At 39.4% G+C, this 25,739-nt stretch overlaps 5 protein-coding genes across 5 annotated transcripts; 1 reads left to right on the top strand and 4 right to left on the bottom strand.

The window, feature by feature from the left end:
* Window positions 1-513: 513 nt before the first annotated feature.
* On the bottom strand, window positions 514-1,032 carry HLJ1_2 (Chaperone protein dnaJ; the record flags this gene model as incomplete). The annotated part of the gene is made up of 1 exon (XM_064824896.1): window positions 514-1,032. One exon carries the CDS (start codon window positions 1,030-1,032, stop codon window positions 514-516), a length of 519 nt encoding a protein of 172 aa, XP_064680273.1.
* A 2,960-nt stretch (window positions 1,033-3,992) lies between these two features.
* ATC70_005610 (uncharacterized protein) lies at window positions 3,993-6,101 on the bottom strand (the record flags this gene model as incomplete). The annotated part of the gene is made up of 1 exon (XM_064824895.1): window positions 3,993-6,101. One exon carries the CDS (start codon window positions 6,099-6,101, stop codon window positions 3,993-3,995), a length of 2,109 nt encoding a protein of 702 aa, XP_064680272.1.
* Window positions 6,102-6,992: 891 nt separating this feature from the next.
* NOP1_3 (Small subunit processome complex component) lies at window positions 6,993-12,149 on the bottom strand (the record flags this gene model as incomplete). Its single annotated transcript, XM_064824894.1, has 1 exon — window positions 6,993-12,149. One exon carries the CDS (start codon window positions 12,147-12,149, stop codon window positions 6,993-6,995), a length of 5,157 nt encoding a protein of 1,718 aa, XP_064680271.1.
* A 712-nt stretch (window positions 12,150-12,861) lies between these two features.
* Window positions 12,862-15,687, bottom strand: NOP1_2 (Small subunit processome complex component; the record flags this gene model as incomplete). The annotated part of the gene is made up of 1 exon (XM_064824893.1): window positions 12,862-15,687. The coding sequence occupies one exon, from the start codon at window positions 15,685-15,687 to the stop codon at window positions 12,862-12,864; it is 2,826 nt and encodes a 941-aa protein (XP_064680270.1).
* Window positions 15,688-22,301: 6,614 nt separating this feature from the next.
* Window positions 22,302-24,757, top strand: ATC70_005607 (uncharacterized protein; the record flags this gene model as incomplete). The annotated part of the gene is made up of 10 exons (XM_064824892.1): window positions 22,302-22,567; window positions 22,620-22,710; window positions 22,767-22,846; window positions 22,904-22,917; window positions 22,985-23,152; window positions 23,203-23,539; window positions 23,609-23,671; window positions 23,722-24,032; window positions 24,092-24,324; window positions 24,374-24,757. 10 exons carry the CDS (start codon window positions 22,302-22,304, stop codon window positions 24,755-24,757), a joined length of 1,947 nt encoding a protein of 648 aa, XP_064680269.1.
* Window positions 24,758-25,739: the final 982 nt, after the last annotated feature.

The raw sequence follows: 25,739 nt of genomic DNA, 5'->3' as shown, positions 1-25,739 counted from the left end.
AGTAAATTGTGTGTGCACGAGTGCCTCAGGAACTACAATAGATTCAATCTCCCTAATGTCAAGATGTCGAGATCCACCTACACTACATGAAACATATCGACTTAGGTGGCCTCTCAACAAGCTATACCAGCAATCAATAAGGCCTTAGTGGCCTGCTATTTATGTATGTATACCATCTCAACATAGTAGTTGTGGAATACATCCGCTCTGATCTGCATTCTGACAGATCATCCAGTTACCTGATTTAGATATAAACTGTATGTACACTGGATTAGATGTACGATATCGATTTATACTACTGTAGGGGGAAAAACTGTCCCGTTCGTTTAAAATTTTGTCTTTTTGCACAAGTTTTTGGTCATTTCTTTGTATACAAAGTCGAAATATATATCGTTTGAATGAGAGAAATTAGTGATATCTATACATAATTATAACTTTTTCAAAAACTAAAATCCAATGATTTTATTGGTTAAAAAATAAATATAGAAACATGTACATTTTATTATAAAATCATTAATAGTGAGTTGAACCACCTTTGCTCTTGATGACAGCCTTGATTCTGGCAGGCATACTATCAATATATTTCTGGCACTCTTTTTCTGTTATTTTGTACCACTGAATGTTAATACGCCGCTCTAATTCTTCTTTTGTAGAGGGCCTAGTGGGATACTTATTAAGACGAAGCTTTAGGAGATGCCAGACATGTTCAATGGGATTAAGATTGGGACTTTGAGGTGGCCAATCCATGATTTCGTCTAGGTTAAACCCATTGTTGGTGAACCATTGTTTAGTAATGCCCGATGTATGCGGTGTTGCTCTGTCTTGTTGAAATCGCACATCAGATGGTGTCTTCCCAAAGTGCTCAAGAGTGTCGTTCAATGATGTCTTCGAAATATCGACATACAAGCCCGAGTTTATTGCGTCTTCAATAATGGTAGTACCATAACCAGGCCCCTCCGCTGTTATGCAACTCCAGAACATGACCCCACCGTCATTTCCCTGCAACTGAGACTTGACTTGATACGACTGCATGATTCGGCCACCATTCGTCCAGTAAAAAGAATTACCATCTGAGCCCCAAAGGTTTATTCTTGTGGAATACATCCACTATGATCTGCATTCCGACAGTTCATCCAGTTACTAGATTTAGATATAAACTGTATGTACGCTGGATTAGATGTACGATATCGATTTATACTATAAGAAGATATGGACTTCAGATACGCTAGTACTATAAGATTCATACTATATAAGATATAGGCTATAGATGGCACCACGGACATGGATGGCGCTATAGACTTATACTTGTATTCCGACATTGACTACGGATGTTTACCATATCTGGATAGGCACCACCGAGATTGATGCAATATGAGGAGCTTGTTGCTTCAGATGTGCACTTCATGATCCACGCTATAAGACACATGCTTATATCCGTGATACTAGCTACAGATACTTTATGTACTGCAGACTTGTACTATATATGAGACATGCTATAGACATGCCATATATCCAGATACATGCTAACGATGTATGCTCGGCGATATAAACTCAGATATGTACTATTAATATAGATTAATAAGAAGACTGTACCTATCGGATACATTGTTGTAAATCTGAAAGTACGTGAGAATGGATATAAGTTTGTTTTCGTAAAATCAGATGAAGAGGAGAGGGAAGAGTGAATGTCTACTGCTATTTATATGTATGATTTATGGATTGCTTACACACCCGTCTAGAATGGTGTTCTCATGCTAAGTTTTAGTGTCAATCCTCACTTATGCTAAATGGTAATTATTTCAGATATAGATGATCAGTCTAAATATCTTTAGTTGCTCTTGGCAACGTTAATTACATACATTCCTTATCTGCTATCTTTTGACATATAGAGAATAGCTTACTGAAACTTATTAGCTTATGTGAATATCAAGGTTATCGTTTGCAAGTTAATACAGCTTATTTACATATGCTCCATATGTGCATAGTTTATTACTGAATTCAATCTACGACATTATGATTCAGGAACAGTTATATGTGTGGATACAGCATACATGCTACTAGATCGATATTAATTATTCTTATAGAAAGGATAGATCAGGGTGCTTTGGATGAGAGTCTATATATTTATCCAGGCAAAGCTGAATCATGATTAGACATTAGTTGATCTGAGTTGACTTATTTGTCAATCTAACTAATAGAACTTTTATCCATTGTTATAGTATATAGGAAGGATCATCTACCTGGCCAGTAGAGACACTTCAGTTTACTTTACACCTGTCAGTTTGATCATAAAACATACTGTTAAGCACAAAGAATAAAAAGATTATTATTTGTAGCTTATAAAAAATGTTCGATATTATAAAAATAAGAAAAGACTTATTTGAATAAGATCAGACACAAAAACTAAAGATTTATTGATGAAGACAAGAGTTACTCTATTTATACTAAGTTCTGAATGCTAAAGTAGCAATTTATCTTGTACAACGCTTATCACATCTGGTGAACCTCAGTATATAGATTGCTGAGATGCACCTCAATTATCATAGCTTGTCCATGATGCTGCACAACACAGACATATCTACCCATCAAGAATACCTTAATCTTTATATACAGTTGTAGCCCTTCTGGCACAACACGCATAAAAGCATATATCACATAAAAACTAGGTTCCATACAATGCAGAACTTCAGGGACATCAGACAGAACTGTAATTTACTTATTTCTCCGACAATACAACCTACTACGCCGTCGTTTTAGGTCGAATCCTGTTCAGATCTAGCCGTTTTCAAGCACGAATAACTGATGCCACATAGCGTTTTGGACGCTTGGAATAGCACTACACGCCTCGCCTTGGCCACGCTTTACTTCCTGATGCATTATCTCAATTCTTTTTGGGTCGCTGCAAATTCATGAAAATCATCGTTTTTCTATGAGTGTGGAATTTGAGGCTTTACAGACTAAAATTCACGAAAAAAAAAGAATAAAAAAACAGTAAAGTCAACTTGATAAAGGTATATTTTATTATCAAACTGACAGGTGTAAAGTAAACTGAAGTCTCTCTACTGGCCAGGTAGATGATCCTTCTTATATACTATAACAATGGATAAAAGTTCTATTAATTAGATTGACAAATAAGTCAACTCAGATCAACTAATGTCTAATCATGCTAAAAGACAACTCCAGCAAGCTAATCATGATTTAGCTCTGTCTGGATGAATAATTAGACTCTCATCCGAAGTACCCTGATCTATCCTTTCCATAAGGATAATTAATATCGATCTAGCAGCATGTATCCGATAGGTACAGTCTTCTTAGTCTATATTAATAGTACATATCTGAGTGTATATCGCTAAGCATACATCTTTAGCATGTATCTGGATATATGGCATGTCTATAGCATATCGTATGCATGTCTATAGCATGTCTCATATATAGTACAAGTCTGTAGTACATAAAGTATCTGTAGCTAGTATCACGGATATAAGCATGTGTCTTATAGCGTGGATCATGAAGTGCACATCTGAAGCAACAAGCTCCTCATATTGCATCAATCTCGGTGGTGCCTATCCAGATATGGTAAACATCCGTAGTCAATGTCGGAATACAAGTATAAGTCTATAGCGCCATCCATGTCCGTGGTGCCATCTATAGCCTATATCTTATATAGTATGAATCTTATAGTACTAGCGTATCTGAAGTCCATATCTTCTCATGATCATAGTATAAATCGATATCGTACATCTAATCCAGTGTACATACAGTTTATATCTAAATCTGGTAACTGGATGAACTGTCGGAATGCAGATCATAGTGGATGTATTCCACATTTGCCCCCACCAGTTTCAACGCATGTTGACTAATTCAAAGAATTATGTAAACGATCAATGATCTGTATTTCGCATTCGCTGACAAAGATATAACGCAATGTGATAGTCTAAAGGTGCTACTGCAATTTGCATGTTGCCCTGATATATCCCATGACAAACATCACTTTACTGTTCTGCAACGTTGAGTCTCTTAGAGCCTCTCAAACGCTTGTCAGAATTATCACGCTTACGCTTTGATTTGGAGGAAGCAGTGTCACTATTTAGTGCCTGTCTTCTCTTCTCAAGCAGCTCATATTCCTTGATCTTTGCCCAGTACTTACGAATGGTTTGAGGGTTGTTGAACGATGCAGCAGTTTCCCAGGAGTTGGCAGCTTCTCCAAATGTCTTCCATTTTACCAAATACTCTCTATTGTGTTCAGGACCACGATGCGCTCTGATCTCGTCAACCTCATATACTTCTTGTTCGATGATAGACTCGTCGATTGCTACCAGCTTCAATTCAGATGGCACATAGTCGCGATGTAGTAGTTCATTCATATCGTCTTTCAACACATATGTAGATCTTTTCTTTTGAACAACTTGATAAGGTCCATCATAAGCGGCCTCAAGTTTGCTTTCTCTATGCGGAAGTCTTACCATAACCCAATCACCAACTTTGAAGTGTGTAATCTTGTGATGCTTATTGAATCGCGTTGCTTGCTCTTCAATAATGCGTTGTGTTCTTTGGTTAATAGCTGGAAAGACAACCTGGTTCATAATCTCTGCCTTCTTGCGTAGCTCACCGAGAGTCATAGGTTTCTTTGGTAAGTTGTCCTTGATCTTAGGATCATCGTAGTCTACGAATCTATTCAATGGTCTAGCAAACATCAATTGAAAAGGTGCACTCTCAGTGCGATACCTAATTTTTGTGTTTATAGCCAGTTGAGTTCCAGGTAGAACCGAGTCCCAGTCATAGATGTGTTCACTGACCATCTTACGAAGTGCATTAAGAATATTTTTAACACCTGATTCGGATGCACCATTGCCCCTAGCGTGGAAAGCCGTAGAGTATCTTTGATTGATGCCAAGTGCTTTACCGATCTCGCTCATCAAAGCACTCTTGAATTCACGTCCATTATCAGATTGTAGTATTTGTACTACGCCAAAGTCTCCAAAGATGGTAGTCAGAGCTCTAGCGACAGTATCGGTTTGTTTGTTGGGCAATGCACGAGTTATAATAAATCTGGTGCAAATGTCGTATACAACTAATATATATATATTGCCATTGTTGGTTGGAGTTAACGGACCAAGAAAGTCAATGCCTATGTGATCAAATGGACCATACGCTACAACGTTTCTCAGTTCATGATAACCCTTTTGAACTACATTGTGTCTTGCACATTCCATACATGATTGACAAATTGCCTTTGCATCATCATATAGACCTGTCCAATGAATACCTTCTTCATGTAGTTTCTTGACAATACTAGCGGCACCAAAGTGTCCAAATTCATGAGTTTCACGAAGCAGTTGGTCTCTCTCATTGTCAGGTGGTGCAATGTAAGCAACGCTTTCATAATTGCCCTCCTTGATCTTCATAGCAAGTACATTCAAGTGCTTGTCTTTATTATAGACTACTTTGTTCTTGGTTAGATAATGCTTTGTTTGCTTATTGTTGCCAATGAATCGTTTCTTGGAGCCTTTGCTTCTCATGATATTCTTTTGTAATTTAGCAATTTTCTTATCACTGTCTCCCGCCAGCTCTGTATGATCTTCTAAAGGTTCATACAAGCGACTAAGTTTGTCAGGTAAGATGTTGTCTAAGCCCTTGATATGAGTGAATTGCAGTTGGGGATACTCGTTTAAAATCTCCATGTAATTTTGAATGACTCTAGTAGGACATTTACATGTGTAGATATAAATCAGAGCTCGATGATCTGTCATAACCTCAATCTCAGGGTGCCCGTACAATAAGGGTCGTAAACGAACTAAACCGAATAACACGGCATACAGTTCTCGTCTCAGGACAGGCCAGTTCTGTTGGGATTTGGTCAGAGATTTGCTCAACATCGCCACATAGACTGTGCGTCCTTGATCGTCGCGCTGCGTCAAAATGACTGCAACTGCATATAAGCTAGCATCACATTCAAGATAAAATTTCTTATTCATGTCTGGTGCAGTCAGTAAAGCTTCAGATAACAAGACCTTCTTGATAATCTCAAGTCGTTTGGTGTGCTCCTCAGTCCATTTGCTACCAGCATCTGGATCATTTCGTAGAGCATCAATAGGCGCCATCAGTTTTGACAGATTTGGGATGTGTGTGCAGTGAAATCAGGTTTAAATAGATTTCACAAAAAAAATAAAGCAAAGGTAAAATACAATAGAAATCAACTGTATTTTATTTTGTGTATAAAATGAACTGAAGATCCTGGAATTGAGTAAAAAAAAAGAAGAGTATTTATACATTTGCAACTAGCTTGTAGGATTAGTGATGATAGAGAGCAATAGGTGCTGCTATTGCGATATCTGGCAAATGTTGTTGATGTTTGATTTAAAGTGGTAGTCAATGCAGGAGCACTGGCCATAAGGGTCGATTTGAGTAACCTTGATGGGCTTGGGTGAGCTATCGTCATAGCATGATTTAATGTAACCTTGATGGTTTAAAGTGTGATGTTTGTTATTGAAGCATGGAATCCTTTATCTGGGATATTGTGCAACTATGGCAGCAGGGCATAGTTGTCATATTTGAATATGCTTGTTATTGATTTAATTCTATTTGGATAAAGATACCATCACCTATTACGACCATCATGGGTGTGATTGAATACACTGTGATCAGGAGTGATTCATTCACACGATGTGCGATATAAGCGTGTATCTTTACTTTAGTATTTTTAAATGGGTTTTTGATGTACATTTGAGCGCTTTCATTAATAGATCCAAATAGCATGAATTTGAATGAGTGCTATTTGATGAACTTTGGTTTTCAATTAAGTTGCGTTTGGGTGGCTATTTCATTACATTGCCCCCAGCCAAACTTTTTGTGGGGAAAAAGTTGACAGAGATATGAATTTAGACGACCAAACGTGATTTGATTGGAACATGTAGAAGGAAGGAAGACATAGATATAAGCAAGAGCAGAGAAACAAGTGCCGAAGGCAGTGGAGGAAGGAAAGCTGGAAGCTACTAATGTTTGCGGCGAGTGTTTTCGCGGCTTGTGTGATCAGTGCCTGCTTTTCGCTTGTTACCAGCCTGTTTTGAGGGGCGTTTGTTTGTAGGTAGTGGTGCATGTCTTTGATGTTGCAGTTCCTTGTTGAGCTTGACCTTTTCCCAGTATTTTTTGATTGGAATGGGAGAGGAGAACAGATCAGCTGTAATGTATTCATTTTCACGTTCAGAATAACCAGCCCATTTAACTAGGTATTCGATCTCATCATCATCGCGGTAGCGATGATCGCGAATGTCCTCAACTTCAAAGATTTCGTCTTCAATGGTAGTTTCATCAATGTTGACAGGTTTGAGTTCAGAAGGAGTATATTCACGATGCATGAGAGAATTGGTTTCGTCTTTTAGAATGTAATTGCCAGCTTGGGTACGCTTGACAACGAAATATGGGCCAGCATAGAGAGGCGCGAGTTTGGATGAACGACCTTCTTCAAGGCGGACCATGACAGGAGAGTCAAAGGCTAGTTCAGGTAGGATGTATCGACGTTTATCCATACGCTTATTGTATTCCTCAGCAAGCCGTTGTGTACGCTCTTGGAGAGCAGGAAACACGATGGTATTCATGTGTTCGATACGCTGTTGGAGCTCTTGAATGGATAGTGCAGGACGTCCATTGAGGTTGAGTTTATTTGGATTGGGATTGACGTTAACTTGACGAGCAAACATGAGACTGAATGGGGTACTGGCAGTACGCTCTTTGACTTTCATGTTGAGTGCAAGTTGGACGATGGGTACGCGATCATCCCAGTTATGCGTGTCATTACCACACATTTTGCGTAGCGTATGCTCGAATTGTTTGATAGCGTTCTCAGCACTACCATTGGATTGTTTGTAGTAAGGAAGAGAATGTCGCTGCTTGATGCCGAGCGTTTTTGTGAAGTGATCTATGAGATTGGATTTAAATTCCTTGCCGTTGTCAGCTTGTTGGATGCTAACAGCAACACCATAGTCACCATAGATGGATAGTATGGCTTGAGCGACTGTAGCGCCATTTTTGTTAGGAATTGGACGAGCTATAATGTAGCGAGTACAGAGATCAATCACAACCAGCACATAAACATTTCCCTTATCGGTGATCGACATAGGACCTAAGATATCCATAGCAATGTGATCAAAGGCGTCAAAGCTGACGATGCTTTTAGCAGGGTTGAAACCTCGACGAGCGACGTTGTGCTTTGCACATTCAGGACATGCTTTAAGTATTTCCTTGCAATCAGCGTAGATGGTGTTCCAATGTAAACCCAAATACGTGTGGATATGTTGAACCACAGACTCAATGCCAAAATGGCCTATTTTATGTGCATCTTTGATGATTTGAGCCCGATCTGCTTCTGGAGGAGCAATGTAATCCGTTGTAGAATTCTGGAATTCTTTGCTATTTAGTTTCACAGCAAGTACGTTGAGATTGCGGTCCTGAGAATAGACTGTGCGTTGACGGTTTACTTCAATCTTTTTGTTGGTGTCCCTTTTGATCAGAATGAGCTTATGCAGTTTTCTCATCTGTCGATCATTTTCATCTTCCAGCCATTTGTCTTCATCAATTATTGGATATACCCTTGAGAGAGCATCACAGAGAACATTTTCAATGCCTTTCACATGTGAAATTGTGAAGTGAAATTCTCCCAAGATTTCCAAGTAGCTCTGGAGCGTACTGTTTAGTGAAGTAGATGTGAACATGTAGGTCAATGCCAAATGATCGGTCAGGACCTCGATATCATTATGACCCCACAGTAGCGATCTAAATTTGATGAATCCAAAGACAACAGCGGCACACTCTCTACGGTTTGTAGACCAGTTGCGCTCAGCTGAGTTGAGAGATCTGCTAACAAATGCAATATGCTTGATTCTACCCAGTTTATCCTTTTGATAAAGACAGGCAGCGATGCCATAGAGGCTAGCATCGCATTGGAGGAACATTTTGTCGTCCAACACTGGAGCATGCAGTATTTGGTTTGAGAGCAGTATTTGCTTGATGGTATTGAACCGATCAGTATGCAATTGTGTCCAATTCTTTTTTACGTCACTGTCATTTCGAAGACTATCGATGGGCTCAGCAACCTTGGACAGCATGGGACAAAAGTTTCGCAGATGGGAAACGACACCCATAAGCGAGCGAACTTGTTTTGCAGTTTTGGGAATGGGCCATTCGTCTATGTCAGATAAACGACGCATATCAATCTTTTGTATGCCAGGTCCAACCACAAAGCCTAGTAAAAAGACTGATGTCTGGAACCATGAACATTTTTTCACATTGATGCGCAGGTTGACGGATGTCAAGCGATTAATGGCAAGATTGATAAGCTTGATGTGGCTTTTCTCACAGATACTATGCAGGACACAGTCATCTATGTAGTGTTCGATGCCACCCCATACTTTGGTTGGATCAACTTGGGAAGGATCCATGTTCTTTTCCATTTCGAATTTCAGTTCGTCGGATAAACCAGTGAATAAAATTGACATGCATTTTACGAACAGAGAGCTCATAAATTTTAGGCCAAAAGGGGCCCTACACCATCTGTAAAAAATGCCATTATGCGAGAATATAAGGGCGTTGCGAGATGCTTCATGCACACCATACGAATAGTATGCTTGGTGTAAGTCAATTTTACTTATTATGCGTGCGCTAGAGGACACTCGTTCAAAGATTTCGTGAATCTTGGGAACCGCATAATTTTCATGGTAATTGTCATCAATGGACGCATTGATGCGACGGAGATCACAACACACTCTCAATTTGGTGGGTTGATCGTTCTCATCCTTCTTTGTCGCCGTAATCAGAGGTGAATGGAACACTGATGAGGGTTTGCAGCGTTCAACAATCTTATTTTGAAGCCATTCTTTGATTTGTTTGTCAATCTCGGCATGCGAGTTGATGGATAATGGATACTGGCGAATGAAGCAATCCTTGGGATTGGATATAGGAACATGCACTACACTTTCAGGCATGGAACATACTGCGTCAGCAGGGATGTTCTTGTTGGCATTCAGAGATTGTTCGATCTGTTGTAGAAGGATGTGACGTTCCTGAGAAGTACCATAATCAGCATTTTCTGGATTATAGACGTTTTCAGTGTCATAGTTTATATTCTTGAATTGAGCAATTTCGTTTTCGGTGTCAGGAAAGCAATGAGCTACTCCACTAAGATAGATGTTGAGGCGAGGCAAGATGTCGACTCCTAGGAGTACATCAAACTCTTCAGCCATGGAATCATTGAAGTCAATGATTTCAAAGGAATGTTCAAATGTGATTCCATTCATATAAGTTACTTTGATGGGTTCGGTGCTTCCAATGCGTTCAGCTTTAGATGCACTACCATCTTTGTTCATGCTCAAAAAGGTTAAATAACCACCCAATGCTTTGATATTTTTGATAGTAGAGAATTTTTTATTCAAAACGGATTTGTTAATGATGCTAACATCTGAACCAGGATCCACCTTTCCGATGATTCTAATGTCATTGAGAAGCAATGGTGTTATTAAATTGAAAGTGTTTTTGTTTGATGTGGAAGACTTACATTCTTTGTCTTCCATAGCCTCGCGGAAGAGGTCACTTTCGCTGGACCCGGAGTCCTTTTGCTTTCCTTTGCCATTACGGGAATGACGCTTTTGTTTCTGACTACTGGAGCCAGTTGTATAGGGTCGATGACCACTATTTTCTCTTCTCACGCTCAACACCTTGAACGAACCCTTCATAGCTTGGTATTCAGGGCAAGAGTGACCGTGGAACCAAGTTTTGCCACACCACTTGCAGAAAGTGTTTCCGCTGGCCTTCTTGGGTACGTTTGCCTTTTCAACTACACGTCTTGATGAAGAACCACCTTTGTTCAGACGACAGTCCTTCTCGTGATGTCTGGCCTGAGAGCCTCCATGGTTTGAGCAGTAGTAACGAGGAGCAGAAGAAGAAGCAGCAGCAGAGGAAGAGAATCCAGATGAACCGGATGAAGAGGACGAAGCACGAGAACCACCATGTCGCTTTGCGTTGACAAACGAAACAGGACACTTTTGACTGTTGAGGACGTTCATGGCACAGGTGACAATCTGACTGGCGGTGAAGTTAGAACACCCAGGGAAGTGAACACCGAGAACAGCGTTGATTTGGATCTGCCATTCATTGGGGAAGCCGAGCAAGAATGTATCGCCAAGAGTGGTATCTTCAGATGAGTAGCCTGCCTCCATCATAGCCCGAGCGAAACGGTTGTAGTACTCCTCCGTAGTTTCACCATGTCTCATAGTAGCCGTTTGTACCTCCCGGCGAGCATCTAGACGCAGAGCAGCATTACTGAATTTTGATGTGAACTTTTCCTTGGCGGCAACCCATGTTTCAGCATTCAGTAATTCTTGATTTAACCAAAGATCCAAGTCGTAAGGTATCGTGAGAGGGATATACCGGCGCCAGACATCCTCGATTGCCTTTCCGGAAGACGAAATTACCTTCTCAAAGGAGCGCAGAAAATGATGAATCGAATCATAGGAGATTTCGTTGGGAAAGTACTTGGTGGCATGCGAACGAAGTTGGAATTTAGGTAGGTCTTGCTTGGACAATGAGATGCCCTCATTGTCACCAGTGAGTGATGCGGTGACATTAGATTCGGATAGCTTGGCTGAGTGTTTGACAGTGGAGATCAGACGATTCAGGTCCTCAATCTTGGATCGCATATCTTCAATATGCTTTTGACCGTGCTCATTGTTCATATCAGTTCCCTCGACCATGTCCAGCAACAGACGTACAAACGAATCCCGACGCCAGACCAATTTCTTGATGGAATTCAACGTGCTAGAACCAGCAGCAGAGGAGGATGCATTACCTGATGAACATGATGTCGACGCAGACAAATGAGAAGTAACTTGAGATGAGGATTCACCACCATCATTGGGAGCATGGTTAGCCAAAGCAGGAACAGGAGAGGATCGCAATGGCATAGCATCCATCATGGCAATATCCTCTTGATGGTTTGAAGGTTGAGGTTGTTGTCCGACATCAGTACCTTGATCCAAGTGGATGGCCTGGACTTGCTGCCTAGTGTGCTCAATGGTATCGTCACCAGGTTGACGTTGAGCAGGAGAACCTTGAGCAGAGGGGACAGAAGGAGAGCCAGAGTTGTTGGTATTGTCAGACATTGTGATAAGGTTTGTTTAATAAAATATAGTTTGAATATTGTAAAAAATGCAGTGAAATCAGGTTTAAATAGATTTCACAAAAAAAATAAAGCAAAGGTAAAATACAATAGAAATCAACTGTATTTTATTTTGTGTATAAAATGAACTGAAGATCCTGGAATTGAGTAAAAAAAAAGAAGAGTATTTATACATTTGCAACTAGCTTGTAGGATTAGTGATGATAGAGAGCAATAGGTGCTGCTATTGCGATATCTGGCAAATGTTGTTGATGTTTGATTTAAAGTGGTAGTCAATGCAGGAGCACTGGCCATAAGGGTCGATTTGAGTAACCTTGATGGGCTTGGGTGAGCTATCGTCATAGCATGATTTAATGTAACCTTGATGGTTTAAAGTGTGATGTTTGTTATTGAAGCATGGAATCCTTTATCTGGGATATTGTGCAACTATGGCAGCAGGGCATAGTTGTCATATTTGAATATGCTTGTTATTGATTTAATTCTATTTGGATAAAGATACCATCACCTATTACGACCATCATGGGTGTGATTGAATACACTGTGATCAGGAGTGATTCATTCACACGATGTGCGATATAAGCGTGTATCTTTACTTTAGTATTTTTAAATGGGTTTTTGATGTACATTTGAGCGCTTTCATTAATAGATCCAAATAGCATGAATTTGAATGAGTGCTATTTGATGAACTTTGGTTTTCAATTAAGTTGCGTTTGGGTGGCTATTTCATTACAGTGTGGTCTCAAATATGAAATAACACCAGCTAGTTGTTTAACCTGTTTGGCAGATTTGCATGGACCCCAATGATCAATGTCAGAGAGACGTCGCATGTCAACCTTGGAAACATGAGGACCAACTACAAAGCCTAGCAAGTAGATACTAGATCGAAACCAGGAGCACTTTTCAACACCAATCTTTAAGTTGGCATGTGTCAAGCGTCTCAGCACCTCCTTAATCAATTCGCAATGACTGGATAAGGATGAAGATACGAGGCATAGGTCGTCCACATAGACCTCCACGTTGGGCATATCAGAAAACAAAATGTTCATGACAGAGCTAAAGACAGATGTGATTGGGCGCAACCCGAAACAGCAGCCTAACCATCTATACGATTTCCCTCTAAAATTGAACAAAAGCACATTTCTTGATATGTCAGAAATTCTAAATGAAAAATATGCATTTTTCAGATCGACTTTCGAAAATATTGTCCCCTTCTGCTTGATCCGGATGAAGATATCCTGTATATTTGGTATCTCAAATTGGTTTGTATTGTTGGGCATATGCTGGTTGATCCTCCGCACATCCATACAAACTCGAGTTTTGGTGGGTTTGCCATCATTGTCCTTCTTTGATACTGCAATGAGAGGGCTGTTGAATAAGCCGTTAGGTCTACACTGTTCTACAATTCCTGCATCCAGCCATTCATTCAATTGCTTTTCGATTTCGGGCATTGCATGATGTGCGATCGGATATTGCTTGACGTAGTAATCAACATTCTCCTTGATTGGTATAGTGATCTCAGATTCAGGCACGTTACAAAACGTTCCAGGCTTGATTCTCTGATTCTCATCAATAGCATCTTGGATGTTGCTCATATACTTATTCTCCTCAGCTTGGGATTCAAAGATTGATGCGGTTTCTGGATCAATAGAATGTTTAGTATCAAAATTGACATTTTCGAAATCGATGCTTTCAAGAAGCTCTGATTTCTCTTCCTCTGTAAGATGTCCAATATCAGCAAACTTGTGAGCAACGCCAGTTAGCCCAATTCTAAGTCGACTTAATGTGTCTACACCAAGTAGCACATCAAAATCGCCTAGGTCCTGAATAAAATTGGATAGCTCAAACGAGTGATCAAATGCAATGTCATTAAGATATCTTATCTTGATAGCTGGTGTTTTACCCAATCTCTTTACTGAATGACTCAGAAAGTTCAAATTGCCTTCAACAGAAATAATATCTTGGGAAGTGAATAGTAGTTTATTGTGAAAAATGTTTTTATTTAAGAAGGTGGAATCTGATCCCGTATCTACTTTCGCGATCAAACGGACTGGTTTTCCTTCTTTGCTCTCTAAAATAATAGGAGTCAGTAACTGAAATGGATTGAAACTTTCAGGTACATTTTTCACATTAGACTTACAGTTGAGCGAGGCATCCTCTGCTTCAATCTCGTCCAAGCAAGCATCTATTTCCTCCATGGTGACATCTCCAACAGCATCACCAATGTCAGAATCAGTGCTACTTTCCATGGTAACATCGTTGGTCTCAGAACCAGAACCAGACTTGTTGTCCTTGCGAACAGTGGTTGTTTGTACAGTATGCACACCAATGTTCTTCCTTGATTCTCTCTCCTTCTTCCAGTCGTAGAACTCTTGACAACGATGACCGTAAGCACGGGGCTTACCACAAAAGTTGCAGGTTTTGGGATCAGAGGATGAGGAATTCATAGAATACGGAGCAGCAGTAGTAGCCCGGTTAGGCTTGTTGTCAGAGCCAAAGTGCTTCAATCTTGACTTACAGTCAATGGTGTTGTGGTTGGCATTGCTCCCGCCATGCTTCGCACAGAAATACCCAGTGGCAGATACCCTTGCCATCTTTGTTCTCGAACCAGAACCACCTGAACCACCCTTACGCTTACCTCTGATGTCATCCTCAACATCGCCATCACCACGATTTTGCTCGTCAACAAGGAACAAAGGCAGCACACACTCATAGATCTCGTTGATAGTCCATTTGTGGCTGGAACCATGCTTGACGGACATTTGGTTGACCATCATTTGCTGATTCTTGCGTAACAGCGTGAACTGATAGAACTTGGCTAACATGTTGCTGTTAGGAGGGAAGCCACAATCCTTGACGTACTTCATGAACTTATTCGTATAGTCCTGTAGAGTATCATTGTTCTTCATGCGCATGCTGAAGAGTTTGGCCATGGATTCCTCAGAGTTGATGGGAGCACCAAAATGTTTGCGGAACAATGCCTTGGCTTGATCCCAATCATTACATGCCAGAAGATCATTCTTGGTCCATGATTCGAAGTCAAATGGCAGTGAAACAGGCACGTAGCGTTTCCAAACCAAATTTACTTCATTACCGGATGCTCTGATGACGTTCTCAAACGCACTGAAGAAATGATCGACTGTGGTGAATCGAGGATGGTCAGGCCAATGCTTAGCTTGTCCTACCACCTGGAAACGGGGGATCTCATTGAGATTGACAGGTCTTGCTTTGGAATCAGCCCTTTTAGTAATTGCACTGACTTGCTTGCTGAGCCATTCGATAGACGCAGATGCTTCATCAGCCGCCAAGCGTTCTTCCTCAGTGTAAGTATCACCAGCGTTACGATGGATCTGATCCAAGCGAGCCTGAGCAGTGTCAATCTTCTTGAGAAGATGATCAACTGCAGAAAGTTGAGCGTGCTCATCCACTTGCATAGATGAGTCATAAGGAGAAGAAACACGGATAGAGTCTTGAGCAATATCCTCTTGAGTGTTTTCAGTAGCGTTGTATTGGTTGTGAGACATGATAAAAATAGTTTTTAAAGTAGAATAATAAAATGTAGAGTATAAGATAAAGTGTAAAAGTGATAACCTTTGAGTTGAAAAAAATGTGGAATTTGAGGCTTTACAGACTAAAATTCACGGAAAAAAAAAAGAATAAAAAAACAGTAATGTCAACTTGATAAAGGTATATTTTATTATCAAACTGACAGGTGTAAAGTAAACTGAAGTCTCTCTACTGGCCAGGTAGATGATCCTTCTTATATACTATAACAATGGATAAAAGTTCTATTAATTAGATTGACAAATAAGTCAACTCAGATCAACTAATGTCTAATCATGCTAAAAGACAACTCCAGCAAGCTAATCATGATTTAGCTCTGTCTGGATGAATAATTAGACTCTCATCCGAAGTACCCTGATCTATCCTTTCCATAAGGATAATTAATATCGATCTAGCAGCATGTATCCGATAGGTACAGTCTTCTTAGTCTATATTAATAGTACATATCTGAGTGTATATCGCTAAGCATACATCTTTAGCATGTATCTGGATATATGGCATGTCTATAGCATATCGTATGCATGTCTATAGCATGTCTCATATATAGTACAAGTCTGTAGTACATAAAGTATCTGTAGCTAGTATCACGGATATAAGCATGTGTCTTATAGCGTGGATCATGAAGTGCACATCTGAAGCAACAAGCTCATATTGCATTAATCTTGGTGCCTATCCAGATATGGTAAACATCCGTAGTCAATGTCGGAATACAAGTATAAGTCTATAGTGCCATCCATGTCCGTGGTGCCATCTATAGCCTATATCTTATATAGTATGAATCTTATAGTACTAGCGTATCTGAAGTCCATATCTTCTCATGATCATAGTATAAATCGATATCGTACATCTAATCCAGTGTACATACAGTTTATATCTAAATCTGGTAACTGGATGAACTGTCGGAATGCAGATCATAGTGGATGTATTCCACAATGAGTATTAGCAAGGGAAGATTCTTGAAAATCAAACGATCGCGTTTTTCACCTTAAAAATGAAAACTTTTTCTAAGATACATATTAGATCAAATTGGCCGTAAAGATGAAATGCAACATTAAAATCACTTTCTATGAGACTTTCGTATGCTAAAGTTAGACATATTATCAGAAAACCTGTTTTCATATTTTTGGAGATTGCTCACTATTTTCGGTCTGGAAGCTGAACGTAATTAGCACCATTCGATGCGGCTTCTTTAGTTTTCTAGAGTTGTATTAGAAGGTTGGGTGTGACAACGACAGTTTTCATAGTCAAGTTAAGCAAAAACGTTTAAAGGATGTGAGATCAAGTCAAGTTTGAACACGAAAATACCACTGCACAATTTCAGATTAAACTGCCGCAGTTACGGCTGCTACGGTACAAGACGACTGAGACCAAATCTACTGGTCGTGACGTCGGATAGGGTGCCCTCTCATTTTTCCGTAACCCCGTTTTTTTACCCTTTTTGCAAAACGTGTTTTAGTATCAAACCATGGTGGTTTTGGACACCGTTTGATTGATAATAACACTCTAGCTCCCGATAACTCTGTCTTGCACTGTTGGAAGAACTTAATACTGCTTCTTTGAAGTGGAATATATTAGGTACCATTCGATAACGAGCACTGGAAGGCGTAGAATTAACATTAATTGAGTTTGTTTATTAGGTTTTGATAATTTTTTTTGCCTGTTTGACGTGGGTGCTGCTGCCATTCCTTTTCTGCTCTCTCTGCTGTCTGCATCTTTGGTTTATCATATCTAGTGGTTGCTTCTCCGGTTTTTGTCTGGTCTCTGGTGTCGTTCGTTCTCTGGTTTTTCTATGGAGCTGGTGTTGCTGCCGTTGCTGCTAATATGGTCTTTCCTGCTCTATTTTCTTTGCTGCATACTCATTCTCTGGTTTATATCTGGTGATTGCCTATACTCTTATGGTCTACCTGTGGTGGTGATAAGAGGTAAGTAACTTCTTTTGTCTTTGTCTGGTCTCTGCTGACGGCGTTCATTCTTTAGTTTTTCTATGATGCTGGTGTTGCTGCTGCTGCTTTTGCTGCTAACATGGTCTTTTCTGGTCTACTGTATTTGGTGCATGATTGTCCTCTGGTTTAACTCTGGTGATTGCTTCTTTGGTCTTTCTCTGGTTTCTGGTGTCGTTCGTTCTTCGGTTTTTCTATGGCGCTTCTGCTGCTGCTGCTGCTGCTACTACTAATCTGGTCTTTCCTGATCTACTGTATCTGGTGCATGCTCGCTCTCTGGTTCATACCTGGTGATTGCGTAGTATCTGGTCTATCTGTGGAGGTGACAAGTGGTAAGTATCTTCTTTGGCCTTTGTCTGGTCTCTGCTGATGGCGTTTGTCCTTTAGTTTGTCTATGGTACTGGTGTTGCTGCTGCTAATCTGGTCTTTTCTGGTCTACTGTCTTTGGTTCATGCTAGTTCTCTGGTCTATATTCTGTGATTGCGTATCCTCTGGTCTATCTCTGGTGGTGGTAAGTGGTAAGTATCTTCTTTCTTCTAGTCGCAATGATATAAAACTTCTTTGAACGCTTGTATTATTGCTTCCTTTGTCATGATAATGCATTCATGATGTTTACTTTGTTACGCTTTTCTTCTTCTTTTGTTGGTTATGTTGCTTTACATCCGACTATTGCCATGCATATTGCTCATGTATGCGTTTTTGTTGCAACAACAACGAGATGTTCTGAACTTCTCTGATGTTGTGTTTGTTATACTTTTCTTTGATTCACTTTGTGTGAGTATCCCTTTTTTGCCTATGTACTACTATATTCTTATAGTAGTATGTTCTTTTCTTCTTTCTTTTATTATTTTTATGTTTCTTTGAAGCATACTTTTTTACGTTGTGGTGGATGTGCCTATCACTGAAGCTCAACAAGAACTTATCCGAGGTTAGGAGGTAGATAGGCTGCCTCCACTTGGTTATCGCTACTTACTTTAGTGATGATTGAGGGTCTCAATGCCTGAATTTAAAGCTAGGTGGTGTAAGTAAGGCATGCTCTAGCACCTGAGGGAAATTTGATGATAGTAACAGCTATATTGCTATATATAGCGGAGCTTAAATTTTTGCCTCACATCCAAACAGGGGGAAACCCTCGCAAAATTTTTTTTAGGTCAGCGGAGTTTTTAAGCGATTTGATTGGCGGAGAGGTTAAAGTAGCAAAGGGTCACAACTAGTCGAATTCCTATTGGTCTGTCACTTATAATAGTTTGTGTTTGTAATAAAAGAGGTATCTAAATAGATACAATTTAAGTTTTTCTTTATTCAAAAGTAAGATAAGATGCAATTATTCATCACACAGTTTTATGTGAGGGATATTCTTTAATATAGCCACTACGTGAAGAAAGTCATATTTGTACAGCAGTATATTAGGTGCAGTGAGATCAGGTCTAATGGATATTACGAAAAGAATAAGCAATAGTAAAATACAATAGAAATCAAATCTATTTTATTTGTTTGTAAAACGAACTGAAGCTCCTGGAACTGAGTAAAAAGAAGAGCATTTATATATTTGCAAATAGTTTGTAGGATTAGTGATAATAGAGAGCAATAGGTGCTGCTATTGCAATAGCTGGCAAATGTTGTTGATGCTTGATTTAAAGTGGTAATCAATGCGAGAGCCTGACCGTAAGGATTGATTTGAGCAACCTTGATGGACTTGGGGAAGCTATCGCCGTAGCATGATTTAATGCAACCTTGAGAGTTTAAGGTGTGATGTTTGTTATTGAAATGTAGAACCTTTTATCTAGGGTATTGTGCAACTACGGCAGCAGGGCATAGATGTCATATTTGAATATGCTTGTTATTGATTTGATTTTATTTGGATAAAGATAACATCTCTTATTACGACCATCATGGGTGTGATGGAATACAATGTGATCAGGAGTGATTCATTCACACGATGTGCGATAAGCGTGCATCTTTACTGTAGTATGTTTAAATGGTTGTTGATGCACATTTGAGCGCTTTATTGGTAAATTCGAATAGCATGAATTTGAATGAGTGATAGTTGATGAATTCCAGTTTTCAATCAAGTTGCGTTTAAGTGGCAATTTCATTACACTATAAACTCCAGCCTGGGTGTTTAAAAACCAGCTCCTGAAAGGAAGTACCGTAGTAGGTGCCCAAATGAGGTTCATTTTGTAGAGCAAAAAAAAAATACTGTTTTAGAAAATATTGGTTACTTTACACATTCCTTGCTTAATTCTTTGACAGTTAGCGTAGCGACTGAAGGCTCGTTTATATGCTTAGCAGCCCCTCAACATGGCCATCTAATGGTTCTGATATAAAAGCTCTAATCTTAACATAATAGGACTGGAATAGCTGATCCCCTCCCTTTTTTTTCGTACAATGTGCAGCACAGCTTTAAAACTTAACCACACAACAATGAAGCAAATTACCGTCAAGCGCTTTTAGACGCAACGTTTTGCAATACCTTGTCTATCAATCTATTACAAGTGATTACAAACAATTAATAGCTTTTAACAAATAATTCTCATTCTTCTTTTTATCCAGTGAAATTTGGCAGCGGTGAGCTGAAATGATTGCACATTATTGTGTCCAAGAGAACAGGATTGAATTTTGATAGAAAGCTTGATTTTGCTAATGCATATGTACATTAAAAGCAGCAATACATATGAAACTTCTCGATCAACAGCATGGGGTACACCGACTAGTACGTTTGTCCTGAACGAAATTAAGCTGAGGAAGTCTTTCATGATATCTGGTGCTTGGCTTCAATTTGTTCCGACATCACTAACTTAAAGATCGTTATGCTATCTTCTTTTGAATGCATCTCTCAAAGAAATACTTTTCTTTGGCAAAGGAGGTGGTGCTGTCAAAGATACTTCGGTACTAAAATCTCTTAGCGATGAACATCAAGGTAGCCTACCATAATCAACATTGACATATTCAGCTCTTTGCGAGGGCACCTACATTGTTCTTTCCAAACCATTGCCCTATATCGAGTAGTACTGTGGCGAAGATAAGAAAATTCATGCAATCTGGAAAGAATTGATTGTGTACATACGCATATCATGCTCTGTAGCATCTTTGGCAACCGCAACAGTTTCATTATTTTCATTATTTTACCCCATGTAAACATGTTTCATCTGCTCATTATGGATAAACTAAACATTTGGTGATAGTAGTGTCATATGCAAATGAATTCAGTAAGATGATGAGACATTCGTATAAACAGGTAGGGACTTTTTTTACATCGTGTTCCTCCTTTTTGCCTTCTTTCTTTCCTATATGATGAACAACACCAACAAAACAAAAAAGGACTGTTATAATGAGCTACTGAAAGCTCTAAGCGTTCTACAAAGCACTGCTCTTGCCAGAAATGAGAGCCTGCTGGACCTCCAAGACTTGCTCTTGACACATATTGCAGCTCTACAAGTTGTGTACACTCAACTCGCAGATATGAAACTACAACAGCTCAAGAATCATCAAAAAAACAACACGATTCAGCGCAGAAAACTCAAAAAGAAGCAATTCGTAAACAAATTCAATGAGATGCAAAACGCCAAAAAGTAGCTCTTATTTATTTCTCTTTTATAATAAAAGCACCATGGAAATCACCTTCTCGTTTTATACCTTTGAATGCCAATGTTGTATCACTGAAGCTGATTAGACAAATTTGCGTATAGATATGGGGTTGGGCCTTTGGTTGGTTATAAAGACAATCAAAGATACATCCGTCTGCTAGTAGAAGACGTTTTTTATTTATGCAGAAACTATTCGCTCATGTATATTTAGTTATCTTAAACCAATACGCTTTTAACTTTTGAGCGGTAAAGGCCAGCCTTCTTGTGGGAGAAATTTGGCACCTTTGCATGAATTGTATGCCTTGCACCAAACAGTAAATCGATATGGCAGTAATTAGAAGCTAATTAGCCATGAGCCATACGTAACGCCTCATTGTAAACAAATCAATCACGACTCTATTTTGATCACTAGTGTTTTGTATACAAACATTATCTGGCCCGTTGAACACCGAGAACCTTTGTTCATACATCATACGCAAAGTAGCTTTCTCTCTATGCAGTAGAAGAACATATCTAAGATTTGTTTTTAAAGTTGCATTATGGAAATGACAAATTCGCGATATCCGTATTTTACACTTTCTGTTCTTTCATCACTGTCTATTTCATTAAACATCTACATGCGATATAGCACCGTGTTTATAATTGTAGAAATATGAGATAGGATGTTGCTTATAGTTTGCAAGGATGTATAGTAAATAGTTGTTTAAAAAAATTTTGTGGAAATTAAGCATTATAAAATGGAACCATTGTGGAAAATCGTTTGGCTCCAGTTTTGATTGACCACAACATCCTATTGATTCTGTCAGGTAACACATAATCCCGTATTATGGAGGTTGTACACTGATCACTTACCTATTCAAGGTGTGTTACTGAATTAAGGTTCTGGCACGCAATTTCTGCTCAAAAATTGTTCAAATCTCTGGAAAAGATCTCTACACAATGAGCGATTGCGACATATTACTTATAAATTCAAAATATGATATCAAAGTATTATATAAATATCGATTGGAAATGTTACATGAAAAAGTGAAGAAGCAGGTTATCAAAATGAAAGCATTAACTCTGCTACTCGGCGCTGCTGCCTTGTTAACGTTGAATGCTGTCCAGGGCGCCACAGATAACAAGAAGCCAAATATTGTCTTTATCTTTACAGACGATCAAGACTATAGAATGAACTCGTTGGATTATATGCCCAATGTCCAAAAATATCTCGTTGAACAAGGCACTACATATAAGAACCATTACGCCACGATTGCTGTTTGTTGTCCTAGTCGAGTAGGGCTCTTGAGAGGCCAGTATGCCCACAACACAAAGTGAGTTGGATTTAATTCAGGCAATCACATTTCAGTTGACATGATTATGTAGCATTACAGATGTGCTCCCACCTTTTGGTGGTTATGAGCGCTTTAACAGATTGAGGCTTGGTGAGGACTACTTGCCTATCTGGTTGCAAAAGGTACATCAGAACGTTCTATTGCAAAATGCAATTATTAAAATCAAAAATTGGCATAGGCTGGCTATAACACCAACTACATTGGTAAATTAATGAACGAGTACGACGTCTTGAACTACAACAAGCCTACACCCAAGGGGTAAGGTGTTTACTTTTATTGAGAGCTACTTGAACTAATCATCAAGTGCTACAATAGCTTTAATTACCAAGGTTCGTTCAAATACCCAAAAGCATCCAGAGTCATACCATGACTAACATGTATAATCCGCACAAATAGAGCAATTAGTAGATCCTTATACCTACATCTACAACACTGCTGTATTTTCAGTCAACGGCGAAACTCCTGTATATTACAAGGATGTTTATCAAACCGACATTATACACGCCAAAACTCGCGCTGCTCTCAAGAGAGTGCAAAAGCAAGATGATCCTTTCTTTTTATGGGGTAATGCGGTAGACATTTCACTCGTTTCCTGTCCACTCACTGTAATATAGTTGCACCAATGGCGCCTCATGGCCAATTTGAAATCTTTTCAAATGGCACCATTACATCTCGATCACCTGTTCCTGCAGCTCGCCATGCGAATCATTTCAAGGATGTAAAGATCCCTCGTACACCTCATTTTAACCCGGACAAGCAAGCAAAAACTGCTTCGTATTGGAAGGATTTGGAGAAACTGAATGCTACGTTGGTAGAGGAGTTTGATGAAGCCTATAGAAATCGTCTTCGCGCTTTGCAGGCAGTGGATGAGCTGGTTGGCACCGTGTTTGAAGAGTTGGAAAAGTCTGGAGAGCTAGATAATACATATGTCGTATACAGCGCAGACAATGGGTAAGTATGCTGGTCAAAGCATTTTGTTGTATATGGCACAATAAGCTCATATATACAATGCAATTGCAGCTATCATCTCGGCCAGCACAGAGCTTATCCAGGCAAATGTACAAACATGGAGGAAGATATCAAGTAAAGTCTGGCCATATTATCGTCTTTCAGAATACTGATTAAAACTTTAGTGTTCCATTCATCGTTTTCGGACCAGGAATTGCCAAGGGAAAGGAAAGCCATATCGTCAGTTCTCATCATGATTTAGCGCCTACATTTTTAGCCCTAGCTCGAGGTGATGAACATGTGCCTTCTTGGGTTGATGGTGGTGTCATCCCACTGACTAAAAGCCTTGAGAATCATCCTAAACCTGTTTCCAAGGAAAGCTTTGCTGTTGAATTCTGGTCCAAGGAGAACTATGCGGAAAACTACTTCCCTATCGGTGCTGGATCTGGACCTAATACATATAAGACAGTGCGAGTCATTGCTCAAGACTACGATTGTAAGTTGTATAATATAGACATACCCATAAGAGCTTTACTCACACGTTGTATTGAAAAGACATGTATGCTGTTTGGTGTACTGGGGAACATGAACTATACAACTTGAAAGAGGACCCTTATGAATTGAACAACTTGTACGACGACAATGCCCATGTTCAACTTACAAACAGACTGGATGCGCTCTTGGTGGTTCTCAAAGAATGTAAAGCTGAATCATGCCGTGATCCATGGAGAACGCTTCATCCTGAGGACGGCTCCGTAAAGACACTGGAAGATGCTTTGCATGAAAAGGTAGGATTCATTGTAATTCGATGCTAAGCAGTATACTCATACCAATTAGTTTGATTCCCACTACGCACAATTTAAAAAGGTCGAATACAAGGAATGTCTTAATTATTTGCTGGCTCAAAACGAATCCCCACAGATTGGCAACCATTTCAATATGAACGACACCTCTACCTATGACCGTCCTCGACTTCACACGGAGAAGTCTGATCAATTTGTGATCAAAGGCCTGACAAGGAGAGCATCTGAAGAAAAGCAAACCTTAGTGATGCCTGCTGAATATCATGACGTTTTTAAGCTGGTGCCTGAAGCTTCTGGTCCTGTGGGTCATGTGGTTCCTGATGAAAATTTTGAGGCGTTGGCCACACCTGTTCCAGCAGAACTACTAGAAACCCCAGTAAGATGGGCTGATTATAACTTTTATAGCTTTGGTAGTTGAATTGTTCCACAATGTAAACAATAAAACAAAGCATGATATTGGGATTTGCTTGACATACCCATTGTTCAAGCGAAGATCTATGAGTACCTATAATGAAAAATGCAAGATGGTTAAAAATCATTTGGTTTGCTGTTGCTAATACTGCTTCAGGCACAATCGCAGCTCTTCGCGTACTGTGCCTTAATATTTATCTGCTTTTCAGACACATAATTTTATACACTGAAAGCCTATTGTGCATCAACGAGTTAACCATATTTATCTGTAATATGTGCAATAAACACAAGGAATAGGCATGACACCACATCCATTCACACGAATCGTTTGACATGCAGTACTAAACAAATATATGAAAAATCCGGGGTTTTGATACATTTCGTCTGCTCAGGCATTATGTAAATCATGTACACTTTCAAAATATGCATGGTTTTCTCGTCATCCATAGCTACATTACAATATGCAAAGTGCATCAGGTTCGTCATCATGTGAGAAGCCTCCATATCTTATTTCAGCCTGATGATTCTCGAGAGACAGAATGGCCACAAGATGCTTTCTCTATTTTTACGCCCACAAACCTTACATCCATACGACGATTGCCCCTGAAATATTACAACGAATTTTTCTTTATTAAACTTTCGTTGTGATACATGATGTTACATGTGACATTAAGCTTTTTTTTCAACTAAAAAATTCTCAAACATCATATAATAAAATTACATTACAAGTTAGCGGGTGGCCATGTGTGTATAAGGGAGGGAGTAAGGATATTGTATGGTTGGCAGTGTATATAAACAAAAGAAGAGGGGTATGAAGGAAAATTATTGTTTGGAGATGGAAATCAAGATCAAAACCATGGTAAAAAATAATGTACAAGATGCAATTGCAACCGTAGACCTACTTGCAGGAAAGTAGCCATTGACTAAGGCAACTTGCGTATGGAAATAACGTATAAATGCGAAAAGTAGGAACAGCATACTGATAAATA

Source organism: Mucor velutinosus (genome assembly GCF_035048745.1).
Source record: "Mucor velutinosus strain NIH1002 chromosome Unknown tig00001544, whole genome shotgun sequence".
Lineage (NCBI taxonomy): Eukaryota > Fungi > Mucoromycota > Mucoromycetes > Mucorales > Mucoraceae > Mucor > Mucor velutinosus.
Note: the sequence above shows the minus strand (reverse complement) of the source record. Positions and strands in the feature narration are given on the sequence as shown.